General features: G+C 41.2%; 1 protein-coding gene across 1 annotated transcript in view; it reads right to left on the bottom strand.

The window, feature by feature from the left end:
• LOC139472218 (mucin-5AC-like) overlaps window positions 1–22,558 on the bottom strand; it is a 44,773-nt gene that overhangs the window by 10,366 nt on the left and 11,849 nt on the right. The window contains exons 13-27 of the mRNA XM_071254593.1: window positions 22,106–22,252; window positions 21,792–21,815; window positions 21,164–21,220; window positions 19,968–20,129; window positions 16,373–16,387; window positions 15,778–15,924; window positions 15,464–15,487; window positions 14,837–14,893; window positions 13,630–13,791; window positions 9,841–9,855; window positions 9,246–9,392; window positions 8,305–8,361; window positions 7,098–7,259; window positions 1,753–1,767; window positions 1,158–1,304 (exon numbers count right to left, since the gene is read on the bottom strand). Coding sequence (XP_071110694.1) covers window positions 1,158–1,304; window positions 1,753–1,767; window positions 7,098–7,259; window positions 8,305–8,361; window positions 9,246–9,392; window positions 9,841–9,855; window positions 13,630–13,791; window positions 14,837–14,893; window positions 15,464–15,487; window positions 15,778–15,924; window positions 16,373–16,387; window positions 19,968–20,129; window positions 21,164–21,220; window positions 21,792–21,815; window positions 22,106–22,252 — 1,338 coding nt within the window. The remainder of the gene's footprint in view (window positions 1–1,157; window positions 1,305–1,752; window positions 1,768–7,097; window positions 7,260–8,304; window positions 8,362–9,245; window positions 9,393–9,840; window positions 9,856–13,629; window positions 13,792–14,836; window positions 14,894–15,463; window positions 15,488–15,777; window positions 15,925–16,372; window positions 16,388–19,967; window positions 20,130–21,163; window positions 21,221–21,791; window positions 21,816–22,105; window positions 22,253–22,558) is intronic.

Raw genomic sequence — 22,558 nt, 5'->3', positions numbered from 1 at the left:
ATAAAGATCCCGAATAATAATAATAATAATATATTGTTCTTGGTTCATATCAATACCACCCTATAGCCCTGAGCAATCTGTAACTGCCCGGTAGTCTTCTTTGAATGAGTGAGTGAGTATGGTTTTACGCCGCTTTTAGCAATATTTCATCAATATCACAGTGGAGGACACCAGAAATGGGCTTCTCACATTGCAAACATGTGGAGAATCGGATCCGGGTTGGTCGACCACTTTAACCACAATCCTACCCCACTGCCCCCTTCATATATATGAACATTGTAGGGAGCTATAAAAATCAAATACTATTTACTGAATATGATCGTTTGACACAATAGTGGCGTATATTACCATTACAAAGTGCCTGTTTCATTCTCAGCTCCCTAGGGAGTACACTGTTCAAGGCGCTACACTATTATTATAACCCTGGTCACTGGATCAGTGTGCAGTCTATTTTATTCTCAGCTCCCTAGGGAGTACACAATCCAAGCTGCCTGTGATGCACTAGAAGGTTAACAGTAACATTGCCATCTCATCCTACCTGGTACCCATCACAGCTGGGTGAATAGGGGCATATTTCGAACAAAGTCTCTTGCCATAGGAGATACTACGTCTGTTACATGTTCTTCAATGTAGGACAGGAGCGAAGCCAAAGAAACTCCCAGGAATCAAGCAGTCACCCATCCAAATAATCTCCGTGACCAACGTTGGTTAACTTGATATAACACGATGACCACATAATAACAGCTGTGTGGGAGATAAGCATGGCATACATACTTGGGACATTTTCTTTCCCGAAACATTCACAGGAGATGGATGAAAGCGTAAGCAGACCCATGTTCGGTTCATGGGTACCATTATCGGTACAAAGTGTGACACTCTTTGTATCACCAACCCAGATAATGCTAAATGCAGCGTCCAATCCAACTCACTCACATAAGGGTTCTAATTATAGGAGTGTTATTATAGGGAAATAGCAGTGTAATAGCAGTGTTATAGAAGGGTTAAAATCACTCGACTGCTATTGTGAGCAATAAAAGCTGAGGTGAACTGGTCCTTGGTACACCCCATCTTCTGTTCTTACACCGGCGATGTATCTATCAAGGCACCAGTTGTATATGTCATTACAATCAACATTGTCTTAGTAATAAGCTTCATACCATCACATCCGCCGTCACTGTAGGCCCAGTCGAGGCGATTTTCGGGTTGGCAACAATATTCAGAGATAACTGCCAACACCAAGTCCATAAGGCGACCGCCCGAGCACTTGCGATACGCACAGCCATTCACCTCATCAGAAGTACATCCTAATAATAACACATGTGTATTGAGCAGTATAATATATAGGCTATATATGTATAAGCAAAGTTAAATAACAAATGAGTTAATACAAATAGTGTTAAACATAATTTGACTTTATATATATGGCTGTCTTAAAAAGGGTTTTTTCTATATTCACAAAAACTGAATACTATGGGTAGGTACATCTTTGTAGAATTAGATAGACCGCAACATAATTCTTGCAAATATCGTATTCAAAACATCGGAATCGACGTATAAATTAGGTTCATGTCTATCAGTTTTAGAGAGAGATTGTTTTATATTCTTAACGATTTAATATTCTAAAGCTTAATTCTAGCAACGTCATCGCTTTACTCGTGTCGCTGGCTGTGCACCAATCTGGAAGTATATCTTTATTGCTTATATACATATTTCTCTCTAACACATCATACGCAGGGGGTGACAAGTACTTACGTGGGTGGTACAGTTCTGAAAGGAAAGAAAGGGGAATTAGATCTGATCATAGTATTCCATTTGCTTGTAACTGGTTACACTTTGTTCATTGTGCTACGAAGAATTGGTTGACTTATTGCATAATTCAAATAAGCATTGTGAAGAAGTGTAAGTTATGAAATGCCTATAATTTGCTACAATGAGTTTGTACAGTGTGCGATTGTGTTGTGTTGGAAGAATGTATGGTATGAATAGTGTATGATGGTGTGAGAATAGTGAGGCATAATGTGTGATGGTGTGAGAATAGTGAGGCATAGTGTGTCATGGTGTGAGAATAGTGAGGCATAGTGTGTCATGGTGTGAGAATAGTGAGGCATAATGTGTTATAATGTTAGAATAGTGAGGCATAGTGTGTCATGGTGTGAGAATAGTCAGGCATAATGTGTCATGGTGTGTGGCGGTGTGAGAAGAGTGAGGCATGGTGTGTCATGGTGTGTGATAGTGTGAGCACAGTGAGGCTTAATGTGTCATGGTGTGAGAATAGTGAGGCATAATGTGTCATGGTGTGCGAATAGTGAGGCATAGTGTGTGATGGTTTGAGAATAGTCAGGCAAAGTGTGTCATGGTGTGAGAATAGTCAGGCATAATGTGTCATTGTGTGAGAATAGTGAGACATAGTGTGTCATGGCTTGAGAATAGTGAGGCATTATATGACATGGTGTGTGATGGTGTGAGAATAGTGAGGCATAATGTGTCATGGTGTGTGATGGTGTGAGAATAGTGAGGCATAGTGTGTCATGGTGTGAGAATAGTGAGGCATAGTGTGTCATGGTGTGAGAATAGTGAGGCATAGTGTGTCATGGTGTGAGAATAGTGAGGCGTAATGTGTCATGGTGTGAGAATAGTGAGGCATAGTGTGTCATGGTGTGAGAATAGTGAGACATAGTGTATAGTGGAGTGAGAATAGTGAGGCATAGTGTGCGATGTTGTGAGTATTGGGTATGATAGTGTCTCCTATCACTAGAATAGTGTGTGGATCTGCGGTCATAATATACTGAGTCAAATTAAAAACTTCACATTTTTAAAAGTAATGCCATATAGGATATACAACGGACAAATGTATCAGAGGAGGTAATTTTTAATCATTAATGTCCAAGGAAGGATTTTAATTAACGGTGGTAACCATAATTTTTTCCAAGCACCTACGGTATTCGGTAATAACATCAACAGTTTAAATCATAAATCCCAAGCACACAAGTTCAGTAGCGTGTATGGCCACCGTGTGCGTTGACAACTGCCACACAACGCCTCCGCATGGACCTTGTGATGCTTGTGAACACATGATTGGGAAGACGACGCCATTGTTGCTGCAAAATGGTGCCAAGATCTTGCAAATTATGTGGTTGGTTCTGGAGAGTGCACAGACTTCTGCCAAGAGCATCCCAGACGTGTCCGATGGGATTGAGGTCGGGAGACCTTGACGGCCAGTCCATGACGTTGACTCCCGCATTCTGAAGGAAATTCCTTGTCAACATTGCTGTGTGGGGTCTGGCATAAAAGGCAGAAGTTCTGGTGCCAGTACCTGGTCGCGGAAAGCAGCAGCGTTGTGGTTGCCACGGATGACAAGAAGCCTGGAACGTGCATTGCCACAGAAAGCACCCCACACATGACCCTTCCGCCTCGAAATCTGTCAACTTCCTGTACACAACACTGGGCGTAACGTTCATGACGGCGCCTCCACACCCTCGCCCTACCATCAGCAAATCGAAGATTAAATCGGGATTCATCACTGAAGGCGACTTGATTCCAATTCCTCTGAGTCCATCGTAAGTGTCGCTGTGCCCACAATTGACGTTGACGTCTGTGTAATTGAGTCAGAATCGGCCCGCAGTTTGGCCGTCGTGCTTGAAGATGAGCAGTTCTCGGACGGTTTTGAACAGTTTGCGCACTCAGTCTACCCCTAAACAGTTCATTTCTGGTTGATGTAGCCGTCAAAAATCGGTTACGGAGGTGACGTAAGACAATCTGACGATCCTCTGCATGTGACGTCACATGTGAACGACCTGGCCGAGGGCAATCAGCGGTGGTACCCGTTTGCTGTAGACGCGTCTGTAAATCATAAACAGTCCGTCGACTACAACCCATCGTCCTTGCGACTTCAGCTACGGACGTTCCCGATGCCGATGACACGTTCACGATGCACATTTGAAAGGCGTGGCATGACAAATGGCCGTAAAGTCAAGTATGGCAGAAAACACGTTCGGTATTATGGCCACGTGATCAGTTGCGCATGAAAAAACACTTTTGCCTCTAAAGTGCTGTGCACATGATTTTTATCGATTCACCTGCACAAAACGGGTGTTATCAGAAGACAATACATGGCCATTGCTGTTTAAATACACAATAAGGGCCCACAATGATAACTGGTCAAAATGTTCATATTTTAGGATTGTGAAGTTTTCAATTTGGTTCAGAATATATGTGTGATAGGTTATGGTGTGCGATTGTGTAGACGGTGTTATTGTGTGGATAAGGTGTGTGACTGTGTAGACAGTGTTATTGTGTAGATATGGTGTGTGACTGTGTGGACGATGTTATTGTGTGCAAAATGGTGTGTGACTGTGTGGACAGTGTTATTGTGTGGATATGGGGTGTGATTATGTAGACAGTGTTATTGTGTGGACATGGTGTGTGACTGTGTGGACGGTGTTATTGTGTAGATATGGTGTGTGACTGTTTGGACAGTGTTATTGTGTGGATATGGGGTGTAATTATGTAGACAGTGTTATTGTGTGGACATGGTCTGTGACTGTGTGGACGGTATTATTGTGTAGATATGGTGAGTGATTGTGTGGACAGTGTTATTGTGTAGACATGGTATGTGACTCTGTGGACGGTGTTATTGTGTAGATATGGTGTGTGACTGTGTGGACGGTGTTATTGTGTAGATATGGTATGTGACTCTGTGGACGGTTTTATTGTATGCATATGGTGAGGCATTGTGTTGAATGTGTTATTGTGTAGATATGGTGTTTGACTGTGGACGGTGTTATTGCATAGATATGGTGTATGACTGTGTGGACGGTGTTATTGTGTAGATATGGTGTGTGACTGTGTTGACGGTGTTATTGTGTAGATATGGTGTGTGACTGTGTGGACGGTGTTATTGTGTGCACATCGTGTGTGACTGTGTGGACGGTGTTATTGTGTGGATATGGTGTGTGACTGTTTGGACAGTGTTATTGTGTAGATATGGTGTGTGACTGTGTGGACGGTGTTATTGTGTGGACATGGTGTGTGACTGTGTTGACGGTGTTATTGTGTGGATATGGTGTGTGACTGTGTGGACGATGTTATTGTGTGCAAAATGGTGTGTGACTGTGTGGACAGTGTTATTGTGTGGATATGGGGTGTGATTATGTAGACAGTGTTATTGTGTGGACATGGTGTGTGACTGTGTGGACGGTGTTATTGTGTAGATATGGTGTGTGACTGTTTGGACAGTGTTATTGTGTGGATATGGGGTGTAATTATGTAGACAGTGTTATTGTGTGGACATGGTCTGTGACTGTGTGGACGGTATTATTGTGTAGATATGGTGAGTGATTGTGTGGACAGTGTTATTGTGTAGACATGGTGTGTGACTCTGTGGACGGTGTTATTGTGTAGATATGGTGTGTGACTGTGTGGACGGTGTTATTGTGTAGATATGGTATGTGACTCTGTGGACGGTTTTATTGTATGCATATGGTGAGGCATTGTGTTGAATGTGTTATTGTGTAGATATGGTGTTTGACTGTGGACGGTGTTATTGCATAGATATGGTGTATGACTGTGTGGACGGTGTTATTGTGTAGATATGGTGTGTGACTGTGTTGACGGTGTTATTGTGTAGATATGGTGTGTGACTGTGTGGACGGTGTTATTGTGTGCACATCGTGTGTGACTGTGTGGACGGTGTTATTGTGTGGATATGGTGTGTGACTGTTTGGACGGTGTTATTGTGTAGATATGGTGTGTGACTGTGTGGACGGTGTTATTGTGTGGACATGGTGTGTGACTGTGTTGACGGTGTTATTGTGTGGATATGGTGTGTGACTGTGTGGACGGTGTTATTGTGTAGATATGGTGTGTGACTGTGTGGATATGGTGTGTGACTGTGTGGACGGTGTTATTGTGTAGATATGGTATGTGACTGTTTGGACAGTGTTATTGTGTGGATATGGGGTGTAATTATGTAGACAGTGTTATTGTGTGGACATGGTCTGTGACTGTGTGGACGGTATTATTGTGTAGATATGGTGAGTGATTGTGTGGACAGTGTTATTGTGTAGACATGGTGTGTGACTCTGTGGACGGTGTTATTGTGTAGATATGGTATGTGACTCTGTGGACGGTTTTATTGTATGCATATGGTGAGGCATTGTGTTGAATGTGTTATTGTGTAGATATGGTGTTTGACTGTGGACGGTGTTATTGCATAGATATGGTGTATGACTGTGTGGACGGTGTTATTGTGTAGATATGGTGTGTGACTGTGTTGACGGTGTTATTGTGTAGATATGGTGTGTGACTGTGTGGACGGTGTTATTGTGTGCACATCGTGTGTGACTGTGTGGACGGTGTTATTGTGTGGATATGGTATGTGACTGTTTGGACGGTGTTATTGTGTAGACATGGTGTGTGACTGTGGGGACGGTGTTATTTTGTAGACATGGTGTGTGACTCTGTGGAAGATGTTATTGTGTGGATATGGTGTGTGACTGTGTGGACGGTGTTATTGTGTAGATATGGTGTGTGACTGTGTGGACAGTGTTATTGTGTGGATATGGTGTGTGACTGTGTGGACGGTGTTATTCTGTGGATATGGTGTGTGACTGTGTGGACGGTGTTATTGTGTGCATATGGTGTGTGATTGTGTGGATGGTGTTATTTTCTAGATATGGTGTGTCACTGTGTGGACTGTGTTTTTGTGTTTATGGTGTGTGACTGTGTTGACGGTGTTATTGTGTAGATATAGTGTGTGAATGTGTGGACGGTGTTATTTTGTGCACATGGTGTGTGACTGTGTGGACGATGTTATTGTGTAGACATGGTGTGTGACTGTGTGGACTGTGTTATTGTGTAGATATGGTGTGTGACTGTGTGGACGGTGTTATTTTGTGGACATGGTGTGTGACTGTTTGGGCGGTGTTGTGGTGTAGATATGGTGTGTGACTGTGTTTACGGTGTTATTGTGTAAATATGGTGTGTCACTGTGTGGACCGTGTTATTCGTTGGATATGGTGTGTGACTCTGTAGACAGTGTTATTGTTCGGGTATAGTGTGGACAGTCTATAGACATGGTATCAACATTTCATTGCTACCTGGAAACGTAGCGTAGCAATCCGTGTGCCAGCTGTACATCACAAACTCTTCACAGCATTCGAGGGTCAAAGACGGCTGGGTCGCCCAACTCCCGCTCACACAGTAGAGATCCGTGCAATGACTGTAACCCTGTTGTAGGAGCCCGTTACCAGAACACATTGCTGAAATAGTATAGCAACTTTTAACATAGCTCCTGGACAAGCGTAAATCCATTTAACGTAATTCTCATGTTATCGATATTGCGGCCATGTTGAAATAAGAACGTTTAACATACGCTTGATGTTATTGATATTGATATAGATGTCAGTGCGGCTATGTAAACTAGCTTGGAATTATCTGAGCACGTTAAGAGGCATCATTGTTTGGGTCAATAACACGGACACCCAACTTCATCAACCAGTTGATTTCAATTATGGAAAACTACGACATATTTTAGTATTCGTTATGTACACCATATCCTGTATTGAAATGCAAAAATTACGATGTTTAACGAAAGCTTTCCAATTGTACTAAATATACTCTTTGATGTAGGAGCAGTTATCTGAGCTTGTGGGTTTCACTAAATGAGTAAATGTGTATGACATATATGTCACTTGGGGTTTTCTCCAAGAAATAGGCCATGATATAACTGAATACTGTTCGAAGCGGCGTTGAACCCAATTTCGTTACTCGTTTCACGAAAGGACAGAGATGAAGATTAACTAATAGCATGGAACTCCGAGATGAGACATTCTCGCCCTTCCACAAAAGCAGAAAATATCATGAATAACCAAAGCCCGACAGCGAAAATACGCGACACCGAGACTTTCTTTATATTTGTCGCATTGTCGCGGTTTGAATAATGTTAAAAAAGATGTTTCAAAAAGATGATAATGCGACAACGTGACATTTCAAGGTCAAAATATGTCGCGTTGTCGCTCCCTCTAAAATGTGTAAAAGTGGCGTTAAAAAACTCATCAACGAGAAAATGTCCTTTCTAAGACTCCCTGTTTATTTGTTTGTTTTTTTATAAAGCCGCACTCTACAATATTTCAGCTATATGACGGCGGTCTGTTAATTATCGAGTCTGGACCAGACAATCCAGTGATTAATATCATGAGCATCGATCCACGCAATTCGATACGATGACATGCATAAACCTGACCACACATGTATACTGTGATAAGTAGTCATGTAACATTTGATAACGTAACTTGGTATAAATACCTGATGTCGTTGGATATGTTGTCGTTGTTGTCGTCGTTGTCGTTGTCGTTGACGGTTCTACAGGACAAAAATATGAAAACAATATAAAGGCAGACAATTTATCAATTGGAACCTGATAAATCATTTTCACCTTCATGAAAAGGATTTGTTTTTGTTAGAAAGTGACCTGTACCGTCAAAGTTCACCTATACAAATTCGCACGTCTAGTGGCGCTGCCAGATATACCAGAGAGTATAATTAGGAAATGTTCCTGTGTAACCAAAAACATCTATATACATCGTTTGCTGATGATCGATAAATTCAGAACCCACGATAAAACACATCCCTGTTTCACAGTAAAAAATATTGGAAATACCAAGTTTCATATCTGAACAGTTTTTCAATAACGTGGACCTAAACGATGACAGTCACCAAAAAATGTATTCAATATGCTAACGACCAAAAGAACATTTACCAAATTGAAAATGGAATGTCAAAAATATTATCAGCTATTATCGAATGCAACTTATTGCAGAAACATAACCTGATCACATCAACAGTTTCTGGAGAGAAGATGTTGGCAAAGGGCACCCCTGCGCACAAGCTATTGATTTTCCCAGGATTTTCCACGGCAACTAAATGTCTTACCTGTCGTAGTAGAAGGAAACATCACTGAAATTAGATGAGGAAACCTTGATTTACTTATTTGACATCACTAAATGTAATCATGTCTTCAAAAATATAATAATTTAAAATCCCAAGGTTGCCTTGGTATTATTAACGGTATATTGTGAACAGCTAAAGCAAAACAATCACTCGACTGCTACTATGAGCAATAATAGCTGAGGTGAACTGGTCCTTGGTTCACCCCATCTTCTGTTCTTACACCGGCGATGTATCTATCAAGGCACCAGTTGTATATGTCATTACAATCAACATTGTCTTAGTGACAAGCTTCATACCATCACATCCGCCGTCATCGTAGGCCCAGTCGAGACGATTTTCGGGTTGGCAACAATATTCAGAGATAACTGCCAACACCAAGCCCGTAAGGCGACCGCCCGAGCACTTGCGATACGTACAGCCATTCACCTCATCAGAAGTACATCCTAACAATAACACATGTGTATTGAGCAGTAAAATGTATAGGCTATATATGTATAAGCAAAGTTAAATATCAAATGAGTTAATACAAATAGTTTTACACATAATTTGACTTTATATATAGGGCTGTCTTAAAAAGGGTTTTTTCTATATTCACAAAAACTGAATACTATGGGTAGGTACATCTTTGTAGAATTAGATAGACCGCAACATAATTCTTGCAAATATCGTATTCAAAACATCGGAATCGACGTATAAATTAGGTTCATGTCTAACAGTTTTAGAGAGAGATTGTTTTATATTCTTAACGATTTAATATTCTAAAGCTTAATTCTAGCAACGTCATCGCTTTACTCATGTCGCTGGCTGTGCACCAATCTGGAAGTATATCTTTATTGCTTATATACATATTTCTCTCTAACACATCATACGCGGGGGCTGACAAGTACTTACGTGGGTGGTACAGTTCTGAAAGGAAAGAAAGGGGAATTAGATCTGATCATAGTATTAACATTCCATTTGCTTGTAACTGGTTACACTTTGTTCATTGTGCTACGAAGAATTGGTTGACTTATTGCATAATTCAAATAAGCATTGTGAAGAAGTGTAAGTTATGAAATGCCTATAATTTGCTACAATGAGTTTGTACAGTGTGCGATTGTGTTGTGTTGGAAGAATGTATGGTATGAATAGTGTATGATGGTGTGAGAATAGTGAGGCATAATGTGTGATGGTGTGAGAATAGTGAGGCATAGTGTGTCATGGTGTGAGAATAGTGAGGCATAGTGTGTCATGGTGTGAGAATAGTGAGGCATAATGTGTTATAATGTTAGAATAGTGAGGCATAGTGTGTCATGGTGTGAGAATAGTCAGGCATAATGTGTCATGGTGTGTGGTGGTGTGAGAAGAGTGAGGCATGGTGTGTCATGGTTTGTGATAGTGTGAGCATAGTGAGGCTTAATTTGTCATGGTGTGAGAATAGTGAGGCATAGTGTGTCATGATGTGCGAATAGTGAGGCATAGTGTGATGGTTTGAGAATAGTGAGGCATAGTGTGTCATGGTGTGAGAATAGTCAGGCATAATGTGTCATTGTGTGAGAATAGTGAGACATAGTGTGTGATGGTTTGAGAATAGTGAGGCATAGTGTGTCATGGTGTGAGAATAGTCAGGCATAATGTGTCATGGTGTGAGAATAGTGAGACATAGTGTGTCATGGCTTGAGAATAGTGAGGCATAATATGACATGGTGTGTGGTGGTGTGAGAATAGTGAGGCATAATGTGTCATGTTGTGTCATGGTGTGAGAATAGTGAGGCATAGTGTGTCATGGTGTGAAAATAGTAAGGCATAGTGTGTCATGGTGTGAGAATAGTGAGGCTTAATGTGTCATGGTGTGAGAATAGTGAGGCATACTGTGTCATGGTGTGAGAATAGTGAGACATAGTGTATAGTGGAGTGAGAATAGTGAGGCATTGTGTGCGATGTTGTGAGTATTGGGTATGATAGTGTCTCCTATCACTAGATAGTGTGTGGTTCTGCGGTCATAATATACTGAGTCAAATTAAAAACTTCACATTTTTAAAAGTAATCCCATATATGATATACAACGGACAAATGTATCAGAGGAGGTAATTTTTAATCATTAATGTCCAAGGAAGGATTTTAATAAACGGTGGTAACCATAATTTTTTCCAAGCACCTACGGTATTCGGTAATAACATCAACAGTTTAAATCATAAATCCCAAGCACACAAGTTCAGTAGCGTGTATGGCCACCGTGTGCGTTGACAACTGCCACACAACGCCTCCGCATGGACCTTGTGATGCTTGTGAACACATGATTGGGAAGACGACGCCATTGTTGCTGCAAAATGGTGCCAAGATCTTGCAAATTATGTGGTTGGTTCTGGAGAGTGCGCAGACTTCTGCCAAGAGCATCCCAGACGTGTCCGATGGGATTGAGGTCGGGAGACCTTGACGGCCAGTCCATGACGTTGACTCCCGCATTCTGAAGGAAATTCCTTGTCAACATTGCTGTGTGGGGTCTGGCATAAAAGGCAGAAGTTCTGGTGCCAGTACCTGGTCGCGGAAAGCAGCAGCGTTGTGGTTGCCACGGATGACAAGAAGCCTGGAACGTGCATTGCCACAGAAAGCACCCCACACATGACACTTCCGCCTCGAAATCTGTCAACTTCCTGTACACAACACTGGGCGTAACGTTCATGACGGCGCCTCCACACCCTCGCCCTACCATCAGCAAATCGAAGATTAAATCGGGATTCATCACTGAAGGCGACTTGATTCCAATTCCTCTGAGTCCATCGTAAGTGTTGCTGTGCCCACAATTGACGTTGACGTCTGTGTAATTGAGTCAGAATCGGCCCGCAGTTTGGCCGTCGTGCTTGAAGATGAGCAGTTCTCGGACGGTTTTGAACAGTTTGCGCACTCAGTCTACCCCTAAACAGTTCATTTCTGGTTGATGTAGCCGTCAAAAATCGGTTACGGAGGTGACGTAAGACAATCTGACGATCCTCTGCATGTGACGTCACATGTGAACGACCTGGCCGAGGGCAATCAGCGGTGGTACCCGTTTGCTGTAGACGCGTCTGTAAATCATAAACAGTCCGTCGACTACAACCCATCGTCCTTGCGACTTCAGCTACGGACGTTCCCGATGCCGATGACACGTTCACGATGCACATTTGAAAGGCGTGGCATGACAAATGGCCGTAAAGTCTTTTGTTTTCTTGCGTTTTTCTTTTTTTGTTAATGACTGCTAACAAGTATGGCAGAAAACACGTTCGGTATTATGGCCACGTGATCAGTTGCGCATGAAAAACCACTTTTGCCTCTAAAGTGCTGTGCACATGATTTTTATCGATTCACCTGCACAAAACGGCAGTTATCAGAAGACAATACATGGCCATTGCTGTTTAAATACACAATAAGGGCCCACAATGATAACTGGTCAAAATGTTCATATTTTAGGATTGTGAAGTTTTCAATTTGGTTCAGAATATATGTGTGATAGGTTATGGTGTGCGATTGTGTAGACGGTGTTATTGTGTGGATAAGGTGTGTGACTGTGTAGACAGTGTTATTGTGTAGATATGGTGTGTGACTGTGTGGACGATGTTATTGTGTGCAAAATGGTGTGTGACTGTGTGGACAGTGTTATTGTGTGGATATGGGGTGTGATTATGTAGACAGTGTTATTGTGTGGACATGGTGTGTGACTGTGTGGACGGTGTTATTGTGTAGATATGGTGTGTGACTGTTTGGACAGTGTTATTGTGTGGATATGGGGTGTAATTATGTAGACAGTGTTATTGTGTAGACATGGTCTGTGACTGTGTGGACGGTATCATTGTGTAGATATGGTGAGTGATTGTGTGGACAGTGTTATTGTGTAGATATGGTGTGTGACTGTGTGGACGGTGTTATTGTGTAGATATGGTGTGTGACTGTGTGGACGGTGTTATTGTGTAGATATGGTGTGTGACTGTGTGGATATGGTGTGTGACTGTGTGGACGGTGTTATTGTGTAGATATGGTATGTGACTGTGTTGACGGTGTTATTTTGTGGATATGGTGTGACACTTTGTGGACGATGTTATTGTGTGGATAAGGTGTATGACTGTTTGGACGGCGTTATTGTGTAGACATGGTGTGTGACTGTGGGGACGGTGTTATTTTGTAGACATGGTGTGTGACTTTGTGGAAGATGTTATTGTGTGGATATGGTGTGTGACTGTGTGGACGGTGTTATTGTGTAGATATGGTGTGTGACTGTGTGGACAGTGTTATTGTGTGGATATGGTGTGTGACTGTGTGGACGGTGTTATTCTGTGGATATGGTGTGTGACTGTGTGGACGGTGTTATTGTGTGCATATGGTGTGTGATTGTGTGGATGGTGTTATTTTGTGCACATGGTGTGTGACTGTGTGGACGATGTTATTGTGTAGACATGGTGTGTGACTGTGTGGACTGTGTTATTGTGTAGATATGGTGTGTGACTGTGTGGACGGTGTTATTTTGTGGACATGGTGTGTGACTGTTTGGGCGGTGTTGTGGTGTAGATATGGTGTGTGACTGTGTTTACGGTGTTATTGTGTAAATATGGTGTGTCACTGTGTGGACCGTGTTATTCGTTGGATATGGTGTGTGACTCTGTAGACAGTGTTATTGTTCGGGTATAGTGTGGACAGTCTATAGACATGGTATCAACATTTCATTACTACCTGGAAACGTAGCGTAGCAATCCGTGTGCCAGCTGTACATCACAAACTCTTCACAACATTCGAGGGTCAAAGACGGCTGGGTCGCCCAACTCCCGCTCACACAGTAGAGATCCGTGCAATGACTGTACCCCTGTTGTAGGAGCCCGTTACCAGAACACATTGCTGAAATAGTATAGCAACTTTTAACATAGCTCCTGGACAAGCGTAAATCCATTTAACGTAATTCTCATGTTATCGATATTGCGGCCATGTTGAAATAAGAACGTTTAACATACGCTTGATGTTATTGATATTGATATAGATGTCAGTGCGGCTATGTAAACTAGCTTGGAATTATCTGAGCACGTTAAGAGGCATCATTGTTTGGGTCAATAACACGGACACCCAACTTCATCAACCAGTTGATTTCAATTATGGAAAACTACGACATATTTTAGTATTCGTTATGTACACCATATCCTGTATTGAAATGCAAAAATTACGATGTTTAACGAAAGCTTTCCAACTGTACTAAATATACTCTTTGATGTAGGAGCAGTTATCTGAGCTTGTGGGTTTCACTAAATGAGTAAATGTGTATGACATATATGTCACTTGGGGTTTTCTCCAAGAAATAGGCCATGATATAACTGAATACTGTTCGAAGCGGCGTTGAACCCAATTTCGTTACTCGTTTCACGAAAGGACAGAGATGAAGATTAACTAATAGCATGGAACTCCGAGATGAGACATTCTCGCCCTTCCACAAAAGCAGAAAATATCATGAATAACCAAAGCCCGACAGCGAAAATACGCGACACCGAGACTTTCTTTATATTTGTCGCATTGTCGCGGTTTGAATAATGTTAAAAAAGATGTTTCAAAAAGATGATAATGCGACAACGTGACATTTCAAGGTCAAAATATGTCGCGTTGTCGCTCCCTCTAAAATGTGTAAAAGTGGCGTTAAAAAACTCATCAACGAGAAAATGTCCTTTCTAAGACTCCCTGTTTATTTGTTTGTTTTTTTATAAAGCCGCACTCTACAATATTTCAGCTATATGACGGCGGTCTGTTAATTATCGAGTCTGGACCAGACAATCCAGTGATTAATATCATGAGCATCGATCCACGCAATTCGATACGATGACATGCATAAACCTGACCACACATGTATACTGTGATAAGTAGTCATGTAACATTTGATAGCGTAACTTGGTATAAATACCTGATGTCGTTGGATATGTTGTCGTTGTTGTCGTCGTTGTCGTTGTCGTTGACGGTTCTACAGGACAAAAATATGAAAACGATATAAAGGCAGACAATTTATCAATTGGAACCTGATAAATCATTTTCACCTTCATGAAAAGGATTTGTTTTTGTTAGAAAGTGACCTGTACCGTCAAAGTTCACCTATACAAATTCGCACGTCTAGTGGCGCTGCCAGATATACCAGAGAGTATAATTAGGAAATGTTCCTGTGTAACCAAAAACATCTATATACATCGTTTGCTGATGATCGATAAATTCAGAACCCACGATAAAACACATCCCTGTTTCACAGTAAAAAATATTGGAAATACCAAGTTTCATATCTGAACAGTTTTTCAATAACGTGGACCTAAACGATGACAGTCACCAAAAAGTGTATTCAATATGCTAACGACCAAAAGAACATTTACCAAATTGAAAATGGAATGTCAAAAATATTATCAGCTATTATCGAATGCAACTTATTGCAGAAACATAACCTGATCACATCAACAGTTTCTGGAGAGAAGATGTTGGCAAAGGGCACCCCTGCGCACAAGCTATTGATTTTCCCAGGATTTTCCACGGCAACTAAATGTCTTACCTGTCGTAGTAGGAGGAAACATCACTGAAATTAGATGAGGAAACCTTGATTTACTTATTTGACATCACTAAATGTAATCATGTCTTCAAAAATATAATAATTTAAAATCCCAAGGTTGCCTTGGTATTATTAACGGTATATTGTGAACAGCTAAAGCAAAACAATCACTCGACTGCTACTATGAGCAATAATAGCTGAGGTGAACTGGTCCTTGGTTCACCCCATCTTCTGTTCTTACACCGGCGATGTATCTATCAAGGCACCAGTTGTATATGTCATTACAATCAACATTGTCTTAGTGACAAGCTTCATACCATCACATCCGCCGTCATCGTAGGCCCAGTCGAGACGATTTTCGGGTTGGCAACAATATTCAGAGATAACTGCCAACACCAAGCCCGTAAGGCGACCGCCCGAGCACTTGCGATACGTACAGCCATTCACCTCATCAGAAGTACATCCTAACAATAACACATGTGTATTGAGCAGTAAAATGTATAGGCTATATATGTATAAGCAAAGTTAAATATCAAATGAGTTAATACAAATAGTTTTACACATAATTTGACTTTATATATAGGGCTGTCTTAAAAAGGGTTTTTTCTATATTCACAAAAACTGAATACTATGGGTAGGTACATCTTTGTAGAATTAGATAGACCGCAACATAATTCTTGCAAATATCGTATTCAAAACATCGGAATCGACGTATAAATTAGGTTCATGTCTAACAGTTTTAGAGAGAGATTGTTTTATATTCTTAACGATTTAATATTCTAAAGCTTAATTCTAGCAACGTCATCGCTTTACTCGTGTCGCTGGCTGTGCACCAATCTGGAAGTATATCTTTATTGCTTATATACATATTTCTCTCTAACACATCATACGCGGGGGCTGACAAGTACTTACGTGGGTGGTACAGTTCTGAAAGGAAAGAAAGGGGAATTAGATCTGATCATAGTATTAACATTCCATTTGCTTGTAACTGGTTACACTTTGTTCATTGTGCTACGAAGAATTGGTTGACTTATTGCATAATTCAAATAAGCATTGTGAAGAAGTGTAAGTTATGAAATGCCTATAATTTGCTACAATGAGTTTGTACAGTGTGCGATTGTGTTGTGTTGGAAGAATGTATGGTATGAATAGTGTATGATGGTGTGAGAATAGTGAGGCATAATGTGTGATGGTGTGAGAATAGTGAGGCATAGTGTGTCATGGTGTGAGAATAGTGAGGCATAGTGTGTCATGGTGTGAGAATAGTGAGGCATAATGTGTTATAATGTTAGAATAGTGAGGCATAGTGTGTCATGGTGTGAGAATAGTCAGGCATAATGTGTCATGGTGTGTGGTGGTGTGAGGAGAGTGAGGCATGGTGTGTCATGGTGTGTGATAGTGTGAGCATAGTGAGGCTTAATTTGTCATGGTGTGAGAATAGTGGGGCATAGTGTGTCATGATGTGCGAATAGTGAGGCATAGTGTGATGGTTTGAGAATAGTGAGGCAAAGTGTGTCATGGTGTGAGAATAGTCAGGCATAATGTGTCATTGTGTGAGAATAGTGAGACATAGTGTGTGATGGTTTGAGAATAGTGAGGCATAGTGTGTCATGGTGTGAGAATAGTCAGGCATAATGTGTCATGGTGTGAGAATAGTGAGACATAGTGTGTCATGGCTTGAGAATAGTGAGGCATAATATGACATGGTGTGTGGTGGTGTGAGAATAGTGAGGCATAATGTGTCATGTTGTGTCATGGTGTGAGAATAGTGAGGCATAGTGTGTCATGGTGTGAAAATAGTAAGGCATAGTGTGTCATGGTGTGAGAATAGTGAGGCTTAATGTGTCATGGTGTGAGAATAGTGAGGCATAATGTGTCATGGTGTGAGAATAGTGAGACATAGTGTATAGTGGAGTGGGAATAGTGAGGCATTGTGTGCGATGTTGTGAGTATTGGGTATGATAGTGTCTCCTATCACTAGATAGTGTGTGGTTCTGCGGTCATAATATACTGAGTCAAATTAAAAACTTCACATTTTTAAAAGTAATCCCATATATGATATACAACGGACAAATGTATCAGAGGAGGTAATTTTTAATCATTAATGTCCAAGGAAGGATTTTAATTAACGGTGGTAACCATAATTTTTTCCAAGCACCTACGGTATTCGGTAATAACATCAACAGTTTAAATCATAAATCCCAAGCACACAAGTTCAGTAGCGTGTATGGCCACCGTGTGCGTTGACAACTGCCACACAACGCCTCCGCATGGACCTTGTGATGCTTGTGAACACATGATTGGGAAGACGACGCCATTGTTGCTGCAAAATGGTGCCAAGATCTTGCAAATTATGTGGTTGGTTCTGGAGAGTGCGCAGACTTCTGCCAAGAGCATCCCAGACGTGTCCGATGGGATTGAGGTCGGGAGACCTTGACGGCCAGTCCATGACGTTGACTCCCGCATTCTGAAGGAAATTCCTTGTCAACATTGCTGTGTGGGGTCTGGCATTGTCGTGTTGGAAGATCAAACCGGGTCCATGTGCTGCCATAAAAGGCAGAAGTTCTGGTGCCAGTACCTGGTCGCGGAAAGCAGCAGCGTTGTGGTTGCCACGGATGACAAGAAGCCTGGAACGTGCATTGCCACAGAAAGCACCCCACACATGACACTTCCGCCTCGAAATCTGTCAACTTCCTGTACACAACACTGGGCGTATCGTTCATGACGGCGCCTCCACACCCTCGCCCTACCATCAGCAAATCGAAGATTAAATCGGGATTCATCACTGAAGGCGACTTGATTCCAATTCCTCCGAGTCCATCGTAAGTGTTGCTGTGCCCACAATTGACGTTGACGTCTGTGTAATTGAGTCAGAATCGGCCCGCAGTTTGGCCGTCGTGCTTGAAGATGAGCAGTTCTCGGATGGTTTTGAACAGTTTGCGCACTCAGTCTACCCCTAAACAGTTCATTTCTGGTTGATGTAGCCGTCAAAAGTCGGTTACTGAGGTGACGTAGGACAATCTGACGATCCTCTGCATGTGACGTCACACGTGAACGACCTGGCCGAGGGCGATCAGCGTCCTTGCGACTTCAGCTACGGACGTTCCCGATGCCGATGGCACGTTCACGATGCACATTTGAAAGGCGTGGCATGACAAATGGCCGTAAAGTCTTTTGTTTTCTTGCGTTTTTCTTTTTTTGTTAATGACTGCTAACAAGTATGGCAGAAAACACGTTCGGTATTATGGCCACGTGATCAGTTGCGCATGAAAAAACCACTTTTGCCTCTAAAGTGCTGTGCACATGATTTTTATCGATTCACCTGCACAAAACGGGTGTTATCAGAAGACAATACATGGCCATTACTGTTTAAATACACAATAAGGGCCCACAATGATACCTGGTCAAAATGTTCATATTTTAAGATTGTGAAGTTTTTAATTTGGTTCAGTATATATGTGTGATAGAATGGTTATGGTGTGCGATTGTGTAGACGGTGTTATTGTGTGGATAAGGTGTGTGACTGTGTAGACAGTGTTATTGTGTAGATATGGTGTGTGACTGTGTGGACGATGTTATTGTGTGGAAATGGTGTGTGACTGTGTGGACAGTGTTATTGTGTGGATATGGGGTGTGATTATGTAGACAGTGTTATTGTGTGGACATGGTGTGTGACTGTGTGGACCATGTTATTGTGTAGATATGGTGAGTGACTGTGTGGACGGTGTTATTGTGTGGATATGGTGTGTGACTGTTTGGACAGTGTTATTGTGTGGATATGGGGTGTAATTATGTAGACAGTGTTATTGTGTGGACATGGTGTGTGACTGTAAGGACGGTGTTATTGTATAGAAATGTTATGTGATTGTGTGGACTGTGTTATTGTGTAGATATGATGTGTGACTCTGTGGACAGTTTTATTGTATGCATATGGTGAGGCATTGTGTTGATGGTGTTATTGTGTAGACATAGTGTGTGACTGTGTGGACGGTGTTATTGTGTGGATATGGTGTGTGACTGTGTGGACGGTGTTATTGTGTAGATATGGTGTATGACTGTGTGGACGAATTTATTGTGTGGACATGGTGTGTGACTGTGTGGACGATGTTATTGTGTGGATATGGTGTGTGACTGTGTGGACGGTGATATTGTGTGGACATGGTGTGTGACTGTGTGGACAGTGTTATTGTGTGCATATGGTGTGTGACTGTGGACGTTGTTATTGTGTAGAAATGGTGAGTGACTCTTTGACTGTGTTATTGTGTAGATATGGTGTGTGACTGTGTGGACGATGTTATTGTGTGGAAATGGTGTGTGACTGTGTGGACGGTGTTATTTTGTGGACATGGTGTGTGACTGTGTGGGCGGTGTTATTGTGTAAATATGGTGTGTCACTGTGTGGACCGTGTTAATCGTTGGATATGGTTTGTGACTCTGTAGACAGTGTTATTGTTCGGGTATAGTGTGGTCATAGTCTATAGACATGGTATCAACATTTCATTACTACCTGGAAACGTAGCGTAGCAATCCGTGTGCCAGCTGTACATCACAAACTCTTCACAGCATTCGAGGGTCAAAGACGGCTGGGTCGCCCAACTCCCGCTCACACAGTAGAGATCCGTGCAATGACTGTAACCCTGTTGTAGGAGCCCGTTACCAGAACACATTGCTGAAATAGTATAGCAACTTTTAACATAGCTCCTGGACAAGCGTAAATCCATTTAACGTAATTTTCATGTTATCGATATTGCGGCCATGTTGAAATAAGAACGTTTAACATACGCTTGATGTTATTGATATTGATATAGATGTCAGTGCGGCTATGTAAACTAGCTTGGAATTATCTGAGCACGTTTAGAGGCATCATTGTTTGGGTCAATAACACGGACACCCAACTTCATCAACCAGTTGATTTCAATTATGGAAAACTACGACATATTTTAGTATTCGTTATGTACACCATATCCTGTATTGAAATGCAAAAATTACGATGTTTAACGAAAGCTTTCCAATTGTACTAAATATACTCTTTGATGTAGGAGCAGTTATCTGAGCTTGTGGGTTTCACTAAATGAGTAAATGTGTATGACATATATGTCACTTGGGGTTTTCTCCAAGAAATAGGCCATGATATAACTGAATACTGTTCGAAGCGGCGTTGAACCCAATTTCGTTACTCGTTTCACGAAAGGACAGAGATGAAGAATAACTAATAGCATGGAACTCCGAGATGAGACATTCTCGCCCTTCCACAAAAGCAGAAAATATCATGAATAACCAAAGCCCGACAGCGAAAATACGCGACACCGAGACTTTCTTTATATTTGTCGCATTGTCGCGGTTTGAATAATGTTAAAAAAGATGTTTCAAAAGGATGATAATGCGACAACGTGACATTTCAAGGTCAAAATATGTCACGTTGTCGCTCCATCTAAAATGTGTAAAAGTCTCATCAACGAGAAAATGTCCTTTCTAAGACTCCCTGTTTATTTGTTTGTTTTTTTTATAAAGCCGCACTCTACAATATTTCAGCTATATGACGGCGGTCTGTTAATAATCGAGTCTGGACCAGACAATCCAGTGATTAATATCATGAGCATCGATCCACGCAATTCGATACGATGACATGCATAAACCTGACCACACATGTATACTGTGATAAGTAGTCATGTAACATTTGATAACGTAACTTGGTATAAATACCTGATGTCGTTGGATATGTTGTCGTTGTTGTCGTCGTTGTCGTTGTCGTTGACGGTTCTACAGGACAAAAATATGAAAACAATATAAAGGCAGACAATTTATCAATTGGAACCTGATAAATCATTTTCACCTTCATGAAAAGGATTTGTTTTTGTTAGAAAGTGACCTGTACCGTCAAAGTTCACCTATACAAATTCGCACGTCTAGTGGCGCTGCCAGATATACCAGAGAGTATAATTAGGAAATGTTCCTGTGAAACCAAAAACATCTATATACATCGTTTGCTGATGATCGATAAATTCAGAACCCACGATAAAACACATCCCTGTTTCACAGTAAAACATATTGGAAATACCAAGTTTCATATCTGAACAGTTTTTCAATAACGTGGACCTAAACGATGACAGTCACCAAAAAATGTATTCAATATGCTAACGACCAAAAGAACATTTACCAAATTGAAAATGGAATGTCAAAAATATTATCAGTTATTACCGAATGCAACTTATTGCAGAAACATAACCTGATCACATCAACAGTTTCTGGAGAGAAGATGTTGGCAAAGGGCACCGCTGCGCACAAGCTATTGATTTCCCCAAGGATTTTCCACGGCAACTAAATGTCTTACCTGTCGTAGTAGGAGGAAACATCACTGAAATTAGATGAGGAAACCTTGATTTACTTATTTGACATCACTAAATGTAATCATGTCTTCAAAAATATAATAATTTAAAATCCCAAGGTTGCCTTGGTATTATGAACGGTATATTGTGAACAGCTAAAGCAAAACAATCACTCGACTGCTACTATGAGCAATAATAGCTGAGGTGAACTGGTCCTTGGTACACCCCATCTTCTGTTCTTACACCGGCGATGTATCTATCAAGGCACCAGTTGTATATGTCATTACAATCAACATTGTCTTAGTGACAAGCTTCATACCATCACATCCGCCGTCACTGTAGGCCATGTCGAGGCGATTTTCGGGTTGGCAACAATATTCAGAGATAACTGCCCACACCAAGTCCATAAGGCGACCTTCCGAGCACTTGCGATACGCACAGCCATTTACCTCATCAGAAGTGCATCCTAATAATAACACATGTGTATTGAGCAGTATAATATATAGGCTATATATGTATAAGCAAAGTTAAATATCAAATGAGTTAATACAAATAGGTTCACTCAAAATTTTATTTTGTATATCTTTACAGATTTTAATACTTTAGTGCAGACTTCATCACAAGTGCTTGACCAAAATTACATGAAAAGTATCTACTCATAATTTTACATTTCATGTCTTGCTGTCTTAAAAAGTATTATTTTATATTCATAACAATTTATTATTCTAAAACTTAATTCTTTTGATAAAGTGTTTTAAAATATTACATGGAC

Source organism: Haliotis cracherodii, unplaced genomic scaffold, assembly GCF_022045235.1.
Source record: "Haliotis cracherodii isolate W230 unplaced genomic scaffold, xgHalCrac1.p SCAF_24, whole genome shotgun sequence".
Taxonomy (NCBI): domain Eukaryota; kingdom Metazoa; phylum Mollusca; class Gastropoda; order Lepetellida; family Haliotidae; genus Haliotis; species Haliotis cracherodii.
The sequence above is the reverse complement of the archived record's forward strand: the minus strand, read 5'-3'. Positions and strand labels throughout refer to the sequence as shown.